The sequence below is a fragment of the Cornus florida genome, unplaced genomic scaffold (genome assembly GCF_030987335.1).
Source record: "Cornus florida cultivar Cherokee Brave unplaced genomic scaffold, ASM3098733v1 CherokeeBrave_3.0.0_Hap2_Chr05, whole genome shotgun sequence".
Classification (NCBI taxonomy): domain Eukaryota; kingdom Viridiplantae; phylum Streptophyta; class Magnoliopsida; order Cornales; family Cornaceae; genus Cornus; species Cornus florida.
Window position 1 is genome coordinate 88,425,860 of NW_026775575.1, and position 16,276 is coordinate 88,442,135.

The 16,276-nt window shown below is 37.2% G+C and overlaps 2 protein-coding genes across 2 annotated transcripts; both read left to right on the forward strand.

Annotated features, from left to right (window-relative positions):
- Positions 1–2,016: 2,016 nt before the first annotated feature.
- LOC132307456 (chlorophyll a-b binding protein 36, chloroplastic) lies at positions 2,017–3,313 on the forward strand. The gene is made up of 2 exons (XM_059805226.1): positions 2,017–2,256; positions 2,499–3,313. The coding sequence occupies exons 1-2, from the start codon at positions 2,111–2,113 to the stop codon at positions 3,148–3,150; spliced, it is 798 nt and encodes a 265-aa protein (XP_059661209.1). The 5' UTR covers positions 2,017–2,110; the 3' UTR covers positions 3,151–3,313.
- A 3,434-nt stretch (positions 3,314–6,747) lies between these two features.
- Positions 6,748–15,235, forward strand: LOC132307457 (pentatricopeptide repeat-containing protein At5g65560-like). The gene is made up of 3 exons (XM_059805227.1): positions 6,748–9,942; positions 10,103–10,217; positions 14,936–15,235. Exon 1 carries the CDS (start codon positions 6,999–7,001, stop codon positions 9,774–9,776), a length of 2,778 nt encoding a protein of 925 aa, XP_059661210.1. The 5' UTR covers positions 6,748–6,998; the 3' UTR covers positions 9,777–9,942; positions 10,103–10,217; positions 14,936–15,235.
- Positions 15,236–16,276: the final 1,041 nt, after the last annotated feature.

Below are 16,276 nucleotides of genomic sequence, written 5' to 3' on the forward strand. Positions count from 1 at the left end.
AAAATTTAAAAAGAGGAAGAGCAAAATAAGAAAAATTTTACAAGTATTTGGTTCTATGATCAATCACCCATTCATATATTCCATCATTTCATAGATATATATATACACACACAGGCTGGTCCTCATATTTTTTGGACAACAAAACCCTTGCTTTTTATGGTTTAGAATGTGAATTGAAGTCTATTTCTGTCATTTTATATTTATATTTAATTTTACTTTCTCATTTTTTTCATCCTCACCCTGAACCACCGCTTCCATCTCCAAACCCACAACGACCACTGTATGACTAGACGAGCAAGAGCACAGATTAGTCCAAAGTGAAAGAAAATTCTTCCATATTTGTTTGTGGTCACGTCTCATATCCATGTTGGATCTATTTTTTCAGCAGACTCCATTCCCACCCCTACAACCACCACCACCAGTGAAACAACCACACCGACATTCTTGCTCGGCGGCAGCATTGATGCCACACGACGTGTCGGCTTGGTTCACGGCTAAGAGACTGGTTCTATGAGAGAGAGAGGGGGGACGATTCCGATTGGGTCGAGAGAGGAGATTAGGTGTAGATTTATTTTGATACTGGGTTCGCGGTGTCCATGCAATTTCGTCAACACAAATCAGCCCCAAAATCATACAAATCAAGTCATCGCCAACATAAATCAAGCCATTGCAGATGCAAATCATGCCATCGCCGTTGACCAGTGGTGGTGGTGGGCATGGCTGGAAGTATACAAATCCTTAAAGATAGTTCTCCACCTCCCAAATGTCAAACTAAAAATTCGCCATAATCAGTCGATTTATAAGCCTAAGCATGTTCAGAATCTGAAGAAACTTCCTGCTGGCGCATTCGATGTCTACGGTGAGCTTTTTTGTGGCTGCGGCCATGTCTTTTGGGAGACGCAGTAGAGGTAGCAGCGTGAGGAATCTCCTCAACCCTTCCCAGGAGACCGAAAACACAATCAGAAGGGTTTGCCATTGAATCCACACTTTGATTTGTCTGCCAAAAATAGATAGTTAAAATAGAGGTAACATATGGAGCAGAGAGAAATGAAATCATTCATAAACTCTTCCGTAACATTTCAACGGCGATGGCTTGAGGAGAGACACAGACAGTAGCGTCGTCCCTTCATATATAGATAGAGGAGAGAGAAATAGTGTGTAGGGGTATAGAAGTCATTTACTTTATCTAATATTTTAGAATATTAGATAAATGAAGGGTAAACATGTCTTTTCTTGACATAAGTGATAGTTATTTTCAAAAGATATTTGAGCATGATATTTGGCTAATTTTTGAGAGATGTCAGTTAAATTATCTCAAAAAAAAAAATAAAGGAAAAAAAGGTAAATTGTTCATCCCTTTTTTTTTTCATATCTATCCAAATAAGAATATTATCCAATCTTTTCTTTTCTCTCTACCCATCCAAACATGAATATTATTTATATCTATCAAATTTTTTTTTTTTCTTTTTTCTCATAATCTTTTCCTTTCTTTTCTTTCCTGTGCATACAAACGAAGCCGCTGATCTCTCTCTCTCTCTCACTCACACACACACACACACACACAAACAACACTTAAAATTCGACTTAAGGCTAGACTACGGATGGCTATGGTAAAACTTCTATGTTGGGTAATATGGCATACCCAATTACGTGCTCATATATATATATATATATATATATATATATATATATCCCTTTGCCCGCCGTGAATAGGAAATTTAAGACACCCATATTTGGTGAAAAGGGTTAAAGCTAAATAGGTCTGACATGTGCTCATGAAAGCGTCCAGCCCAAAAGCCCAAATGTGCACTACAATTTTGTGGCATAGAGTATCTAAAACATCTCAACCACAAGATATTTTAATGCCACATGGCCGAAGCAGAGCCTCTCTCCGCCTCCAGTAAAAATCTAAATGGAAATCGGAATCCAAATCATGAACCAATCAGATGGTGCTGACGTGTAGATGATATCCTAATCCACAATGTCTTCCCAATTCCATTTATAACCCCACCTTCTCAGTTCTCACCCTCCTCATCACTTCCACACCCTTCTTCACAACATCCTCCACCAACCCCACTAGTACAAAGAACACATCAATCTTAACAAGATCATGGCAACATCTGCAATCCAACGGTCAGCATTCGCCGGCCAGACCGCTTTGAAGCCTCAAAATGAGCTCATCCGGAAGGTTGGCAGCTTCAATGGTGGCCGAATCACCATGCGACGGACAGTCAAAAGCGCTCCACAAAGCATATGGTAAGTTTAATTTGTTCAATTGATATTAAGACAAGGATGTTGATGATTATAATAAAATTAATTGATACGAATGTTATTAAAATTTACTTATTTCATTTTGTGAGATAAATGAGGCATTAATATAGTAAAGAGGTCACCAATTACATAAATTGACTCACAAATACAACCTCATGCTCTTTCCTTTCTTAAATGTTCTTGTTTTGAGTTACTTGTACTTGTACAATCTGCACCTGATAAAATAGGTATGGGCCGGACCGCCCCAAGTACTTGGGCCCATTCTCGGAGCAAACACCGTCATACCTGACCGGTGAATTTCCCGGTGACTATGGGTGGGACACTGCTGGGCTTTCCGCAGACCCAGAGACATTCGCCAAGAACCGTGAGCTTGAAGTAATCCACTGCAGATGGGCCATGCTTGGTGCATTGGGCTGTGTCTTCCCCGAAATCCTCGCAAAGAACGGTGTCAAGTTCGGTGAGTCGGTTTGGTTCAAAGCCGGGGCCCAAATCTTTTCCGAGGGAGGCCTTGATTACCTAGGCAACCCGAATCTCATCCACGCCCAGAGCATCTTGGCAATCTGGGCCTGCCAAGTTGTGCTCATGGGCTTCGTTGAAGGCTACCGGGTTGGTGGAGGCCCACTCGGCGAAGGACTAGACAAAATCTACCCAGGAGGGGCGTTTGACCCACTTGGACTGGCTGATGATCCAGAGGCATTTGCAGAACTGAAGGTGAAGGAGATCAAGAATGGACGGTTGGCCATGTTTTCGATGTTCGGGTTCTTTGTGCAGGCCATCGTCACCGGGAAGGGCCCAATCGAGAACCTGTATGACCATATTGCTGATCCAGTGGCCAACAACGCATGGGCCTATGCCACTAACTTTGTGCCTGGAAAATGAAAACAATCCAAGTTGTGTGCTGCTTTTTAATGTAACATTACTAAAAGCTTCTTGGTGTCATTGAGGTTCTCTACTTGTGGATTTGATCAAATAGTGATGTAATTTTACTAGCAGAAACTGCTTATATTAGAACTATGTCAAGCGTTCAGCTCCTTTTCTGCTACTATTTATAGCACAAGTGTGTGCTCACTCATGTTTGGGGTCTCTTACACAGGGCCGGTCTGAGATTAACAAAATGTTGAGAGGGGACCCATTTTAAATACAAGGCCCTTTATACATAAATTTTAAAAAGCTCAAAAAATTCAAAAAATTTATAAGAGTACGAAATTTTTATTAAAATAAATGCCATCGTTTTGCATTTTGGGTTATAAAAGTATCAAATCAAGTGATCTAATCAAGTTTCTCAACATATCTCTTTCAATAAATTATAAATATCATAACCAATTCATTTAATCTCTTATGTCATCGTTGAACGTAGGTAAGATTTGATTAACTTCAATTTTAAAACTTCAATTTTAAAAAAATATTCTTGGCATATGCAATTGTAACAATAATAATGTATATGCAATCAAAACATTTAAAAACTAATAACCTAACTTTTTTATAAACTCTAATACTTCAATAATTAAGAAAATAATTATGTCCCATCAATAATTCAGTTTGATAAACGTCGAATGTAATATGAAGAAGATAAATGTCTATTTTTTGAATCATTAAGAAAATCTTCAAGTTTAACATTTATCCGAGAACCTCTTTCAATTAATAAATCTATCAAGTTGTTATTAATATTTTTTCAATTTCTTGAATCATTAATGTTCAAAGGAATATTACCATTTTCATTTATATGTTCTTCATTTACCGAATCTTCATGTTTATTTATATTTTCTTCATTTTGATTATCATTTTTACAATCTTCATTCAATTTATTAAATCTCTATGTTCATTCATATTTTCTTCATTTTGATTCTCAATTATATGATTTCATTCATTAAATTAAATTTTGATGATGAATGGCAAGACCTCAATAAGACAGGAATGACTCAATGAAAAGAAAATTAAATTAAAATAGCTCAAATTGAAACAATTTTTCAATCAAAATACTTCAAGACATGACAAGGAATTTAAATTCAAAATAGCTCAAATCACGCAATATTACAAAAAACATATCAAAATTGAACACTCAAATAGTCAAATAAAATGAAATGAATAGACAAAATCGTTAAAGGGCTTTAATCGAAGATTCAAAGGAAATTGGACCAAAAAATTTCAAGAACATACTAGATGATTGTTGCTCATGGATGTTATGTCAGTGTTTCAAAAACATTTCAGATGAGCCGATTAATGATTTAATGACCTTTGCGTTATAATTGCAATCTAATTGTGTCTCTCTCATTCCAAAATGCGATTAATGGCTCCTTGATCGATCCACCATTTCACTTTCAGAAATTATTTAGTCAATGTTGAAATTGAGTGGCTTGAGGTGGAAGCATTGACCCGTTTCGAAAAAGCACTGTGATATATTTGAGTAGTATGTTGGTAGTAAAAAATTGAGTATAATTGATATCGTGCATTATGTGCATAGAAAATGATATTTTATTTATTCAATAAATATTTATAATTTTTGTTGAGTATCATTTGCTTTGAGCTAGAAAACAAAAGAGAGAATGTCTGATTTGCTTTGGGTGCTTAAAAATAATACTATATCATATCACTTTGAAGTCTGAACTCCTGTACTGCTGTACAAGATAGACAAGGGTATGATGAATGAACTGTCTGTGAATGAAATTGGTATGATAATAAAGGTCTATTTATATTTTTTCAATATCCTAACAAGGCCGGTCCTGAGTCTATTTTTTTCCTGCCATGTCTTTAACAAGTTAATAGGGCTGGTCCTGGGCCAAAATATGAGGCCCTCTAAATTGGAGGCCCTGCCTAGGTCCAGGGTCGACCCTGTTTACACCACTTCATAATACACCACCGAACACATACGGTCTCAATGAACTTAGGCCATAAATTCCGTAGATGGCCACAAGTGTGTTGAATGTGTATATGTTAAGTGTTAATATTCCGACATAGCAGCAACCGAAGCTTTTAGAAAGGTACCAAGCACATCGATTACAAGTGCTCCATTTCAACTGTCTAATGACTTAAATGTTCAAGTATTAAAAAGACGCTTAAATACAATAAAATTTACTTAATGCAAAGCATTAACTATGGAAAATGACAAGTATGCGATCCATAATTTGCAAAATTATCCTCTTTTTTTTTTTGTTTTTTTTTTTTCCTTCCTCTTTTAAAATAAACAGTTTTTCAATGATCAAACTTATTATACAATACAAATAATTACCCGAGTTACTTTTTCTAACAGTTTAAACTTTAAAATTATCTATGACGAATAATATTATCACGTGTTTTATCTTTTTATGAATAATATAATATGAAAGCAAACAATATTCTAAATTAAGATTAGTATTTACCGCTAAATGAATAGATAAAAAAAATGATATAGATATAAATTAAACGTAGAAATATGTGTATATATAATTATATATATATATATATGAAATAAAAAATGGTGGCTAACAATTAACAGCTGACTTGACTTGTTGACTGATCATAATCAATGTAATTTTAGATTTGAAGAACAAAATGATTAAATACTAAAAATTAGAACTATTCTTGGTCAATATACTATCTCCCATTTATCAGCACAACTCTGCTGACTATTCTTCATATTTAAACAATAATTAGATACGTTTTTTTCCACTGGTTGGAAATTTGAAGCCATGTTCCAAAATTCCACGGTGACTTTTTAGTCATATATATATATATATATATATATATATATATATATATATGCACCATTACAATAACATAAAACTACAAATTCTGGCAAATCACCAAAACTAAGATGTCATGTTCCTCGAATTAACCGTATATATTCCAAAGGTCTCGATTTAACACCAACTCTCTTATTTTAAAAATATGAATGATATATTCCAAATCATATTCCTAAGGTAGTAAATTAAAAAATCAAAATACCAATTATATGACATTAATATTTGTAACTATTTTAAACACATTCATTATTTTTGCCATGGGATTTGAACCATCATGTTTCACTAGTGATATTCGAAGTACATGTTTTTGTCGAATGAAAGGATAAAAGTTTTTTTAATTTCTTTAGCATTTTAATCTTATTTATAAAATTAAGGACAATATTATTTAAATTAAAAGTGAAATTTATTTGTTGAAAAATGAAATACTAATATTAATCTTATTTCTTTTAATATTATGAGAGACATTAATATTGTTTTTGAAATGTAAGAAATGGTAGAGAAGAAAATTAAAAAGAAAAAAGAAAAATATATATATATTTTGTTATTAGACTAAGATGGGAAAGATGAAAAGAAAATTAAAAGAAAAGAGAGAAAGTAAAATAAGAGAAAGTACATTATCTTAAAAAAAAGTATATATATATATATATATATATATATATATATATATATATATATATATATATATATATATATCCTTTATTTGCTAAGGATAAAAAATAAAAAATCAATGGTCTTTCTCAGTATTTTCTAATTTCACTCGAACTTAGCGTAAGAAAATTCAAATCAACCCTAGCGTCAACAGTCTAAACAGACTGTTTGGCTACACCATTGTCACCCCCTCTCTCTCTTTTCTTTTCGCTCGCTGAGCTATGGTCTTCCAACGACCACGTCTATCAAACCCAACAATCAAAGCTTTACCCATCTCCGGATCTGTAAACCCCAGAAGCAGAACAACCTCCTGAATGGCCACCAGTCTCTGCAACAACTCATGAAGTCTCATCTCTGGAAATGGTAAATCCCCTTAAAACCCCATCTCTCATTAATCTCCACAAGCACTGTCCTCGATTTTGTTCTCATTGTTTTCGTAAATTTTCTTCAAAACCCAACATTGCATCAGAATTTCCGTTATCGCCCTCCCATGAACGCCTTCCCAAATTAGTCTCCAAGGTCTCTGGCATACTACATGAGCTCCAATGGCAACGAAGCTCCGAACTCGAGCGTTTGAGCGCCAAACTCAAACCCCATCACGTCGCAATAATTATCGACACCCATAGGAACACCGAAACGGTTTTGCAATTCTTTTATTGGGTCTCTAAGAGACCTTTCTACAAACACAACGTGAACGGTTACATTTCAATGTTAAATAGGCTCATCCGGGATAGGCACTTTGTTCCTGCTGATCATGTTAGGATTTTGATGATTAAAGCTTGTAAAAACGAGGAAGATATTATCCAGGTTATCAATTATTTGAATGAAGTCAGTGGAAAAGGTTTTGGATTTAGTTTATATAGCTGTAATACGCTGTTGATTCAATTGGGTAAGTTTGGGCTGGTTGGGGTTGCTCAAAATGTGTATAAGCAAATGTTCAATAGTGGGATCAAACCCAGTCTACTGACTTTCAATACAATGATTAATATATTGTGTAAAAAAGGAAAGGTTCAAGAGGCTGAATTGATTTTAAGTCGGATCTTTGAGTACGATTTGAACCCAGATGTGTTTACTTATACATCTTTGATTCTTGGGCATTGTAGAAACCGCAATTTAAAGGCAGCGTTTGGGGTTTTTGATAGGATGTTGAAGCAAGGTTGTGATCCAAATTCGGTGACCTATTCAACTCTCATAAATGGGCTTTGCAATGAGGGGATGGTTGATGATGCATTGGATATGCTCGAAGAAATGATTGAAAAATGCATTGAACCTACTGTGTATACTTATACTGTCCCAATTAATACTTTATGCATGATTGGGCGTGTGAAAGAGGCTATTGATCTTTTTGCCAGCATGAGGAAGAGGGGTTGTCAGCCAAGTGTGCAGACATACACTGCTCTTATCAGTGGGTTGTCCCGAGCAGGTAAACTTGAAGTAGCAATCGGATTGTACCACAAGATGTTGAGGGATGGTCTAGTTCCGAGTATAGTCACATACAATGCCTTGATTAATGAATTGTGTGCAGTAGGAAGATTCAGTGTCGCTCTCAAGATTTTTTATTGGATGGAGGGACATGGTAGCTTGCCAAATACTGAAACCTACAATGAAATCATAAATGCATTGTGTACAGCTAAAAGTATTGACAAGGCGATGGTTCTTTTCAACAAAATGCTGACGGTTGGTCCTCCTGTAACAGTGGTAACATATAACACGCTCATTAATGGATACCTAAAGGAGGGGAATCTGAACAATGCTCTGAGATTATTGGATTTGATGAAGGAGAATAAATGCGAACCAGATCAATGGACTTATGCAGAACTTGTTTCAGGGTTTTGCAAAGGAGGAAAGTTCGATATGGCTTCTAATCTTTTCCATGAAATGATAGAGCGAGGCTTGAGTCCAAATCAGGTCAACTATACCACTTTGATTGATTGTCAATGTAAGGAAGGGAAAGTAGATGTTGCGTTGTCATTAATTGAGAGGATGGAGGAAAATGGCTGCACTCCAAGCATTGAAGCTTACAATGCCATTATAAATTGTCTGTCCAAAGGGAATAGGTTTTCTGAAGCAGAGGAACTATGTAATAAGATGGCAGTAAAAGGGTTGCTACGAAACGTTATCACCTACACTACTTTGATTGATGGGCTTTGTAGGAATGGTGGGACACATCTTGCATTCAAGATTTTCCATGAAATGGAAAAAGGAAATTGCTTGCCAAATTTGTACACTTATAGTTCGCTCATGTATGGGTTATGTCTAGAAGGCCAGGCCGATGACGCAGAGAGGTTGCTCAAAGAAATGGAGAGGAAAGGATTGGCTCCTGATCAGGTTACCTTTACCTCATTAATTGATGGATTTGTAATGCTGGGTAGGTTAGATCATGCATTTTTGGTTCTTCGGCGGATGGTTGATGCCGGCTGCCAACCCAACTACCGAACATACAATGTGTTGGTGAAGGGATTGCAAAAAGAATGTCAGTTGCTTGCAGAAAAGGCCGCAGTCCAGCATGAAGCAGCGTATAGTTGCAGTGTAGATGAGAAGGATGTCAGTTTTGAAATATTATGTGATCTCTTAGGTAGACTGTCAGAGAGTGGCTGTGAACCTACCATTGATACCTACTGTATTTTAGTTGCTGGTCTATGTAGCAAAGGAAAAACTTTTGAGGCAGAACAGTTGCTTAAATATATGGAGGAGAAAGGCTTGTGTCCTAATGAAGAGATCTATAACTCCCTCTTAGGTGCTTATTGTAAGAATCTGAGAGTGGACCCTGCTTTGGAAATCTATAACTCAATGGTTGTTAGAGGTTTTGAGCCTCGTTTATCAATTTGTAGAGCACTTATTTGTGCTCTTTGCAAAGCAAGAAGAGTCATAGAAGCTCAAGCTTTCTTTAAAGAGATGCTTGAGAAGCAATGGAATACTGATGAGATTGTCTGGACAATCTTGATTGATGGGTTACTCAAGGAGGGAGAATTAGATGTATGCATGAAGCTTTTTCACATTATGCAATCTAAGAACTGCACCCTTAATTTCCACACATACGTAGTATTGGCAAGAGAACTTCGCAAAGTAGACGAAGCAGTTGATACAACTCAGATTGCTGATAAATTGAGAATTCTGAAGGATGTTTCATCAAATTGAGGTTTTCCTTATGAATCAAGGCCCTAAATTATGGAGTTAGTCTCCCGGAAGACAGACAGCTGGTCCAGTGACAGGATGACATTTTTGACCACCTACAAATGACATTTTGAGCTGTAATCACTTTGCAGTTTGCAGCTCAATCATCCAATAGACGGTGGAGCAGAGGGTGTGTTTTCTTTTCTTCATTTCATATGGATTTCAGTATGCTATTTTTGTTTTCTTCAAAGGTCCTTGTAAGAAAACAGTGTTTAAAATCTGATGGCCTTTCTTTTTCTTTTTCTTTTTCTTTTTCTTTTTTTCCTTTTCTTCTTTGTTCTCTTTTGCAGAATTTCATTAGAATGGAAGTACACCAAATTCTTGAAGTCCTATTCCGGAACTATATGACAATGACTGAAGGAGTAAGCTTTTTGGCCTGCAGTAGAAAGAGCTGATCATTTTCAGGTAAAATTGGAAAGCTTAATTTACATGAAGCTAGTTTTATCATTTATGATTGGTTTTTTTTTACCTTAAATTTTTACACGAGCATATACTACTTTTGTACATTCCCTGTTTCTCCTTTTGCATAAACAGAAGAAAATTATATTAGAGGAGTTGAGGCAACCAATGTTTTTTTATATTGTTTCCTTGGAGTCGTGTCTATGATTGACATATTTACTTTTATGTAGATTGTTGCTCTATCTGTAATTTATTTGCCTTTAGTTTGTTTATTTGCATCAATAATGTTCTGATCTATTGACCAACGGGCTAGTGGCCTAGCGGTATCAAACCCTTACTTCTCAAAGGGAGGTAAAGGGTTCAAGTCTCAGTAGAGGCATGTGTGTGTGAGTACCAACTGTGAAAAGGAAAAGAAAAAAAAAATGTTCTGATCTATTGATGTTGAGAAGAAGACCCTATCCTCAATTAACTATGTGAGCTCCTCTAGCCCCTCCCAAAGGAGTCTCTCTGCAACTCTTCAAGCCTTCTTTTGCATTGATGTCAGAATTGTAAATGGAGACAGAGTACGTTGGAATACTTGCTACTCTTCGTAAGGGTAAGCCTAACCCCTTTTTATTAGTACTCCCTCTGCTAACCTGTTGACCTCATCCAAAGTCTCTCGACAATTGCATCCCATACTGTTTTGTCATTAAACAAGCGTGGATTCAATGGGTAGACTAAAATATATGTTGGGAGAGAGCCCGTGTTAAAACCCGGAGTTGGCTGACAGTGCCTTGACCCCTAACTTCTCCCGCCATAATGAGCTCACATTTTTCCAAATTCACCTCACAGTATCAGAGAGCAAAAGCACACATTTAAGATATCTTGAATGATGCATATCAGCGTCACAAAAGATATGATATTATCAGCATACAACAATTATATGGTGCCTCCTTTGTGCCAACCCCAAGAAAGCCCCTGAGCTGATAACCCTCCATTGCTCACCTCAAGAGTCTAAGCACCTCCGTCACCAGAATGGATAACAATGAGGAAAAGAGACCTGTTGCCTAAAACTCCTCAAACTCAGGAAGAAACCCTATGGAGAGCCGTTCACCAAAATTGAAAATCGGACTGTGGAGATACATATCTCTATACATCTCCTCCATCTAACACCAAATTCAATCATTTGGTGTGTGTAGACCTGTCTATAATTTATAAATGTACTTTTATTTCAGAACAAGGCCTAACTTTTGGGGCACGAAACGTGCGAGTATGTAACTTGGACATTTGGATAAGAAAAGCATGGAGAAAAAAGTATAATTGAGGAGTGGGCATGGTGTAAGAGAGGATTCATATTAATTTATCTGTACATACATATATAAACTCACATGTTGTATTCTTATTATGGATTTTATATTGACAAGGGTGATTGTAATTATATACTCTATAAGTTTCATATAGCTACAAAATATAAGATTAACTTTATGTTTATTGTATGTAATATAATATTTGTATATAAAAAATATATATATTGTTGCCATGTCCTCACCATATCTATGTCATTTTTTAAGATTTGTCAAGCCAGTATGTCCGTATCACCTTGCTCTGCCACCAGTTGTTCAATCTCCGAAGCCCAATTTAAAGCATGCCTCTCACCTTGCTCACTGCATGCTCGTGTGGGTGTAATAACACCTAAAGCGATGCATTGTATAACAATGCGCCAACTCTTCTCCAACTCAACCCCCTGTTCCACATTCAGCTCCTCCCACAAAACACAAAGATCTCCATCTTCCCTCTAATCAAGCTCCCACCTGCCTCGGCTCATCAACTGCAGCCTACACTAAAGCCCTGAGATAGCTTCACTCACCCCTCTCTAAGCAGCCACAAGCTAGGGGTGGCAATACTTGACACAACACGCTAATACAACTCAAATACAGCCCAGGATAAGTGGGTTTGGATTTGGCTTAATCGTGTTTGGGTCATCATCGTGTCGACCCGAACTTGGCACACTAATTATACGTGCCATGCTCGTGTTTGACCTGCCAACCCGTTTATAACGTGATTAGGTCCGTTTAACTAAACATATCGTATTTGTGTTACAAATGACCCGTAACTTAACGTGTTGTGCTTGTGTTAGAAATGACTCGTTTAACCAAACATATTGGATAAACATGTCGTGTTCATGTTGATTTGACCCTAATAGTATAAAATTTTAATTAAATGTGTCATGTCAGGTCTTTACCCATTTATTAAACGGGTTACACATATCGTGTTGTGTAACGACCTACTCCACCATATGGTATGATATTGTTCGCTTTGGGCCTGAGCCCGCACGATTTTGCTCTTGAGTTTTACCCCAAAAGGCGTCATACTAATTGGAGATAACACCACCACATATAAGCACTTCACATTTCCCTTATCCAGGTGATGTGGGATTATGCACTCGTAGCTCGCCCAGTGTGGTAGCCTGCCAGTGCCTCTTGCACTCAACCACGGCACACCCGCCTACAAGGTCATCACAATCACCCCCCCCCCCTTAGGGCCCAATGTTCTCGTTGGCCACACTTCTGGCTAGGTCAGGCTCTGATACTATTTGTAACGACTCACTCCACCACATGGTATGATATTGTCCGCTTTGGGCCCGAACCCGCACGGTTTTGCTATTGGGTTTTACCTTAAAGGGCCTTGTACTAATTGGAGATAATACTATCACATATAAACACTTCACCTTTCCCTTGCCTAGGCAATGCCCGCCCACAAGGTTGCCACAATCAGCCCCCCGCTTCCGGCTAGGTCAGGTTCTGATACTATTTGTAACGACCCACTCCACCACATGGTATGATATTTATCCTTTTTGGGGCTGAGCCCACACGGTTTTACTCTTGGTTTTTACCCTAAAAGGCCTCATACCAATTTGAGATAACACCACCGCATAGAAGCACTTAGCCTTTCCCTTACCCAGGCAATGTGAGATTGTGCACTTGTAGCTCGCCCGTTGTGGTAGCCTGCCAATGCCTCTTGCACCCGCCCACAAGGTCGTCACATGTTGTGTTCATGACAAAGTTTCTTGACATGGATAATAATCGTGTCGTGTTCATGTCGATCCATATAACATGATGCCCATGCCCTTATACGACACGAACACGACGCGCCAACACGAATGTCCACCCCTACCACAAGCCGTGATCAACCTTACCCTTTTGTTCTTTATGGTTTCATTGTCATCATCCTTGCCTTTATCCCGTACAAACGGGGTTGGCCACATGGATTCTCTTTTTCCCCTGTTTTCTATCATACGCCATATCTTCTACTAGATTTAATTTTTTGAAATAATTTCTTCTCACTTCATTCCATATTAGTTTTGGTCTACCTCTGTCTCTTACCCTCTATGAAAGTCTTCCTCTTATCGTGGGTGCATCTATAGGTCAACGTTGAATAATACCACCTAAGTCTACTCTCTCTTATTTTCTCGCTAAGAAGTGCCACACCTAGTCTCTCCCTAATTTTTTGATTAGTAATCCTATCTTTCCTAGTTATTCCTAATATCTCATCTTTGTGGTTAGGGATGGCAAAATCCCCATACCCGGCGGGTCCCCGCCCCACCCCACCCTGTTTATGGCGGGTTTGGGGACCCATTTATGTAAATGGGAAGGGGATGGGGATTTTATTTGAAACCCCGGCGGGGGATGGAGCGGGGGTGGAGGAGGGTAACCCCGCCCCGTTTATAGTGCATTTTTACAAAATTGCCCTTGCATGTTATAAAATATTACTAAATTACATAACTATATATATAATATATTTACTTCTAAAAATGAAACTCTATATCTATTCCCTCGCAGCATAGAGAAAAAACATAGTCATTGTGTATCAAACATCTGATCATGTTTTAAATTATTATAATTGTGCTAAAGCTTTATTAAATTATTAGGTTGAAAAACATTATGGTTGTGTTGATTTTGTTGAAGGTGAATTGGAATTTAAAAAATGTTATGCAGAGCGGGGACGGGGGCTAATGTGGGGGGGTGGGGCGGGGATGGGGGGGTGGGGCGGGGATGGTTGAAAATTAAACAGGTATGGGGGCGGGGATGGGGGTGAAAAATTTGACCGGGGATGGGGATGGGGAATGAGATCCCCGCCCCACCCCGCCCCATTGCCATCCCTATTGTGGTAGCCTTTGTAACTTGAAATTGATTCACATCACCACCTGATGAACTCAAGTAGGATAACCACACCCGTTGTGATGCTGCTATGTGAGGCCTCTCTTTCATGGTTCCATGCTGAAGAATGACTTGAGCACCTGTCGCCTTCCCCCAACCTCTGAAATATAGCCTATGGAAGAAAATTTGGAGAATTGATTAATGTGCCCTCTGATAGAGTTGTCCAATCATTCTCCATGTCTGGCCTAGCACGGTGTCTTAATTGTGCGCTCAATGGTCCTTTGCAGTATAGTTCACCAAGTGTAAAATAGTCCAATCAGATCATCTCATTGCCTAACTTGAAATTTTTTATGTGGTTGAAAAACCTATATTTTTTGTGTCAGGAAAAGGGTAAATAACTCAGAGATGAACATTTTGCAGTCATTTTTTTTTAAAAAAAATTTATTCTTGTCGTTTAGGTGTGCTTTTGATGATGTTTCAATAGTCTGTGCTTAGATTGTAATTTGGTGGGACAATATAGATGTTATATGTGGGGGAAAAAATACATATATGTAATGTGAAACAGACTTTCTTGGATATGTTTTGCAGGATCACAATGGTTTGGCTCAGATGTTGCCAGTTAATAGAGTTCGATTTTTCCAGTAACCATTAGACTAAGATTTGAGGTACACTTTATAAAACACCAATATTGAGTTACTTTTCTGTTTTGTATACCTCAACAATAGTCATTCTTTTCATTTTTTTTGGAAGCACCAACTAGTGCTGATCAAATATACACTTCATACAATATAATCTCTGGCAATCTTTTCAATACATCATTACAATTTCAATGTAACCATGACCTTCTACAATATATACAGAGATTCACCTTTTCGTTTCGTGTGAGAACCAGCTGACTGGAAAGCTTGTATTAAACTTGTCAATTTGTAAATATTTTTAGGCTTCACACTGCTAACTTGAATGAATGATGGTGTCATCCTATCAAATATATTCAGTTTAGAAATTCTTTTGGGTGTTGAAGCTATACATGTATATTTGGTATCGCTTGTGTGGATGAGCTTATGGTTTACCCGTCCGTTACCGGAAATCTCTTTATAAAAATTATGAGTGTAAGAACCTGTGCTTTTGGGTTGCGTTTGAAGCAATTTCAAGGAAGAAGAGACTTGCTAATGGACAATAGAGTCTACTTATTGATGGACAATAAAGTCAGTCATATTTCCAGTAGGTGATGAGAATTGATATACAATTTGTGTGGGCGTTACTGCTGGTATAACATTTTCTGTGGGAGAAGATACTTAAAGAGGCAATATAATGTCAGTGGAATCCTTGTATTACAATTTCAATTGTTCATATTTTTCCTGGTGGATATGATTTTTTCCTCAAAAATCAGGTAAAGTCGTTTTTATTTGGACTCGTCAAGCACCGTATTGTATTCCAATTTTTTCTCCTTTTTGCATTGTTCATGATATATATCCATCACATTTTTTTCTCGTTGGATTCATTTCCCAGCATTGAATCAGGCATTGTTTTGTCATATCGTCATCTAGAATCTACGTAATTTGCTGCTTTAACCCTTTTTCATTTGGGTCGTAGGGGTGATTTATTTTATTTTGTTTTTTTGTGTTTTTTTTTTTCTTTAATCGGTCGGAAAAGATATAAAGTAAGTTTTAATTGACTTCATATAAACATTTATATGGTAACAGTATGGCGCACAACTTTTAATTTAATTAATATGGCAACAATGCTAAATCTTTTCACCTAGTATAATCACTAATGCTACTGTATAAAAAAGAATATAGATAATTTTAAGTTAATTAAACCTTGTGTAGCCTCTTCACTAAAATCAAGTTTATATCTATTGTTCTCATCAGTTTAGTATGATAATAAAGACTCTTTTTTTAAAGGGCTGCGGAGGAGGAAAGTATCATG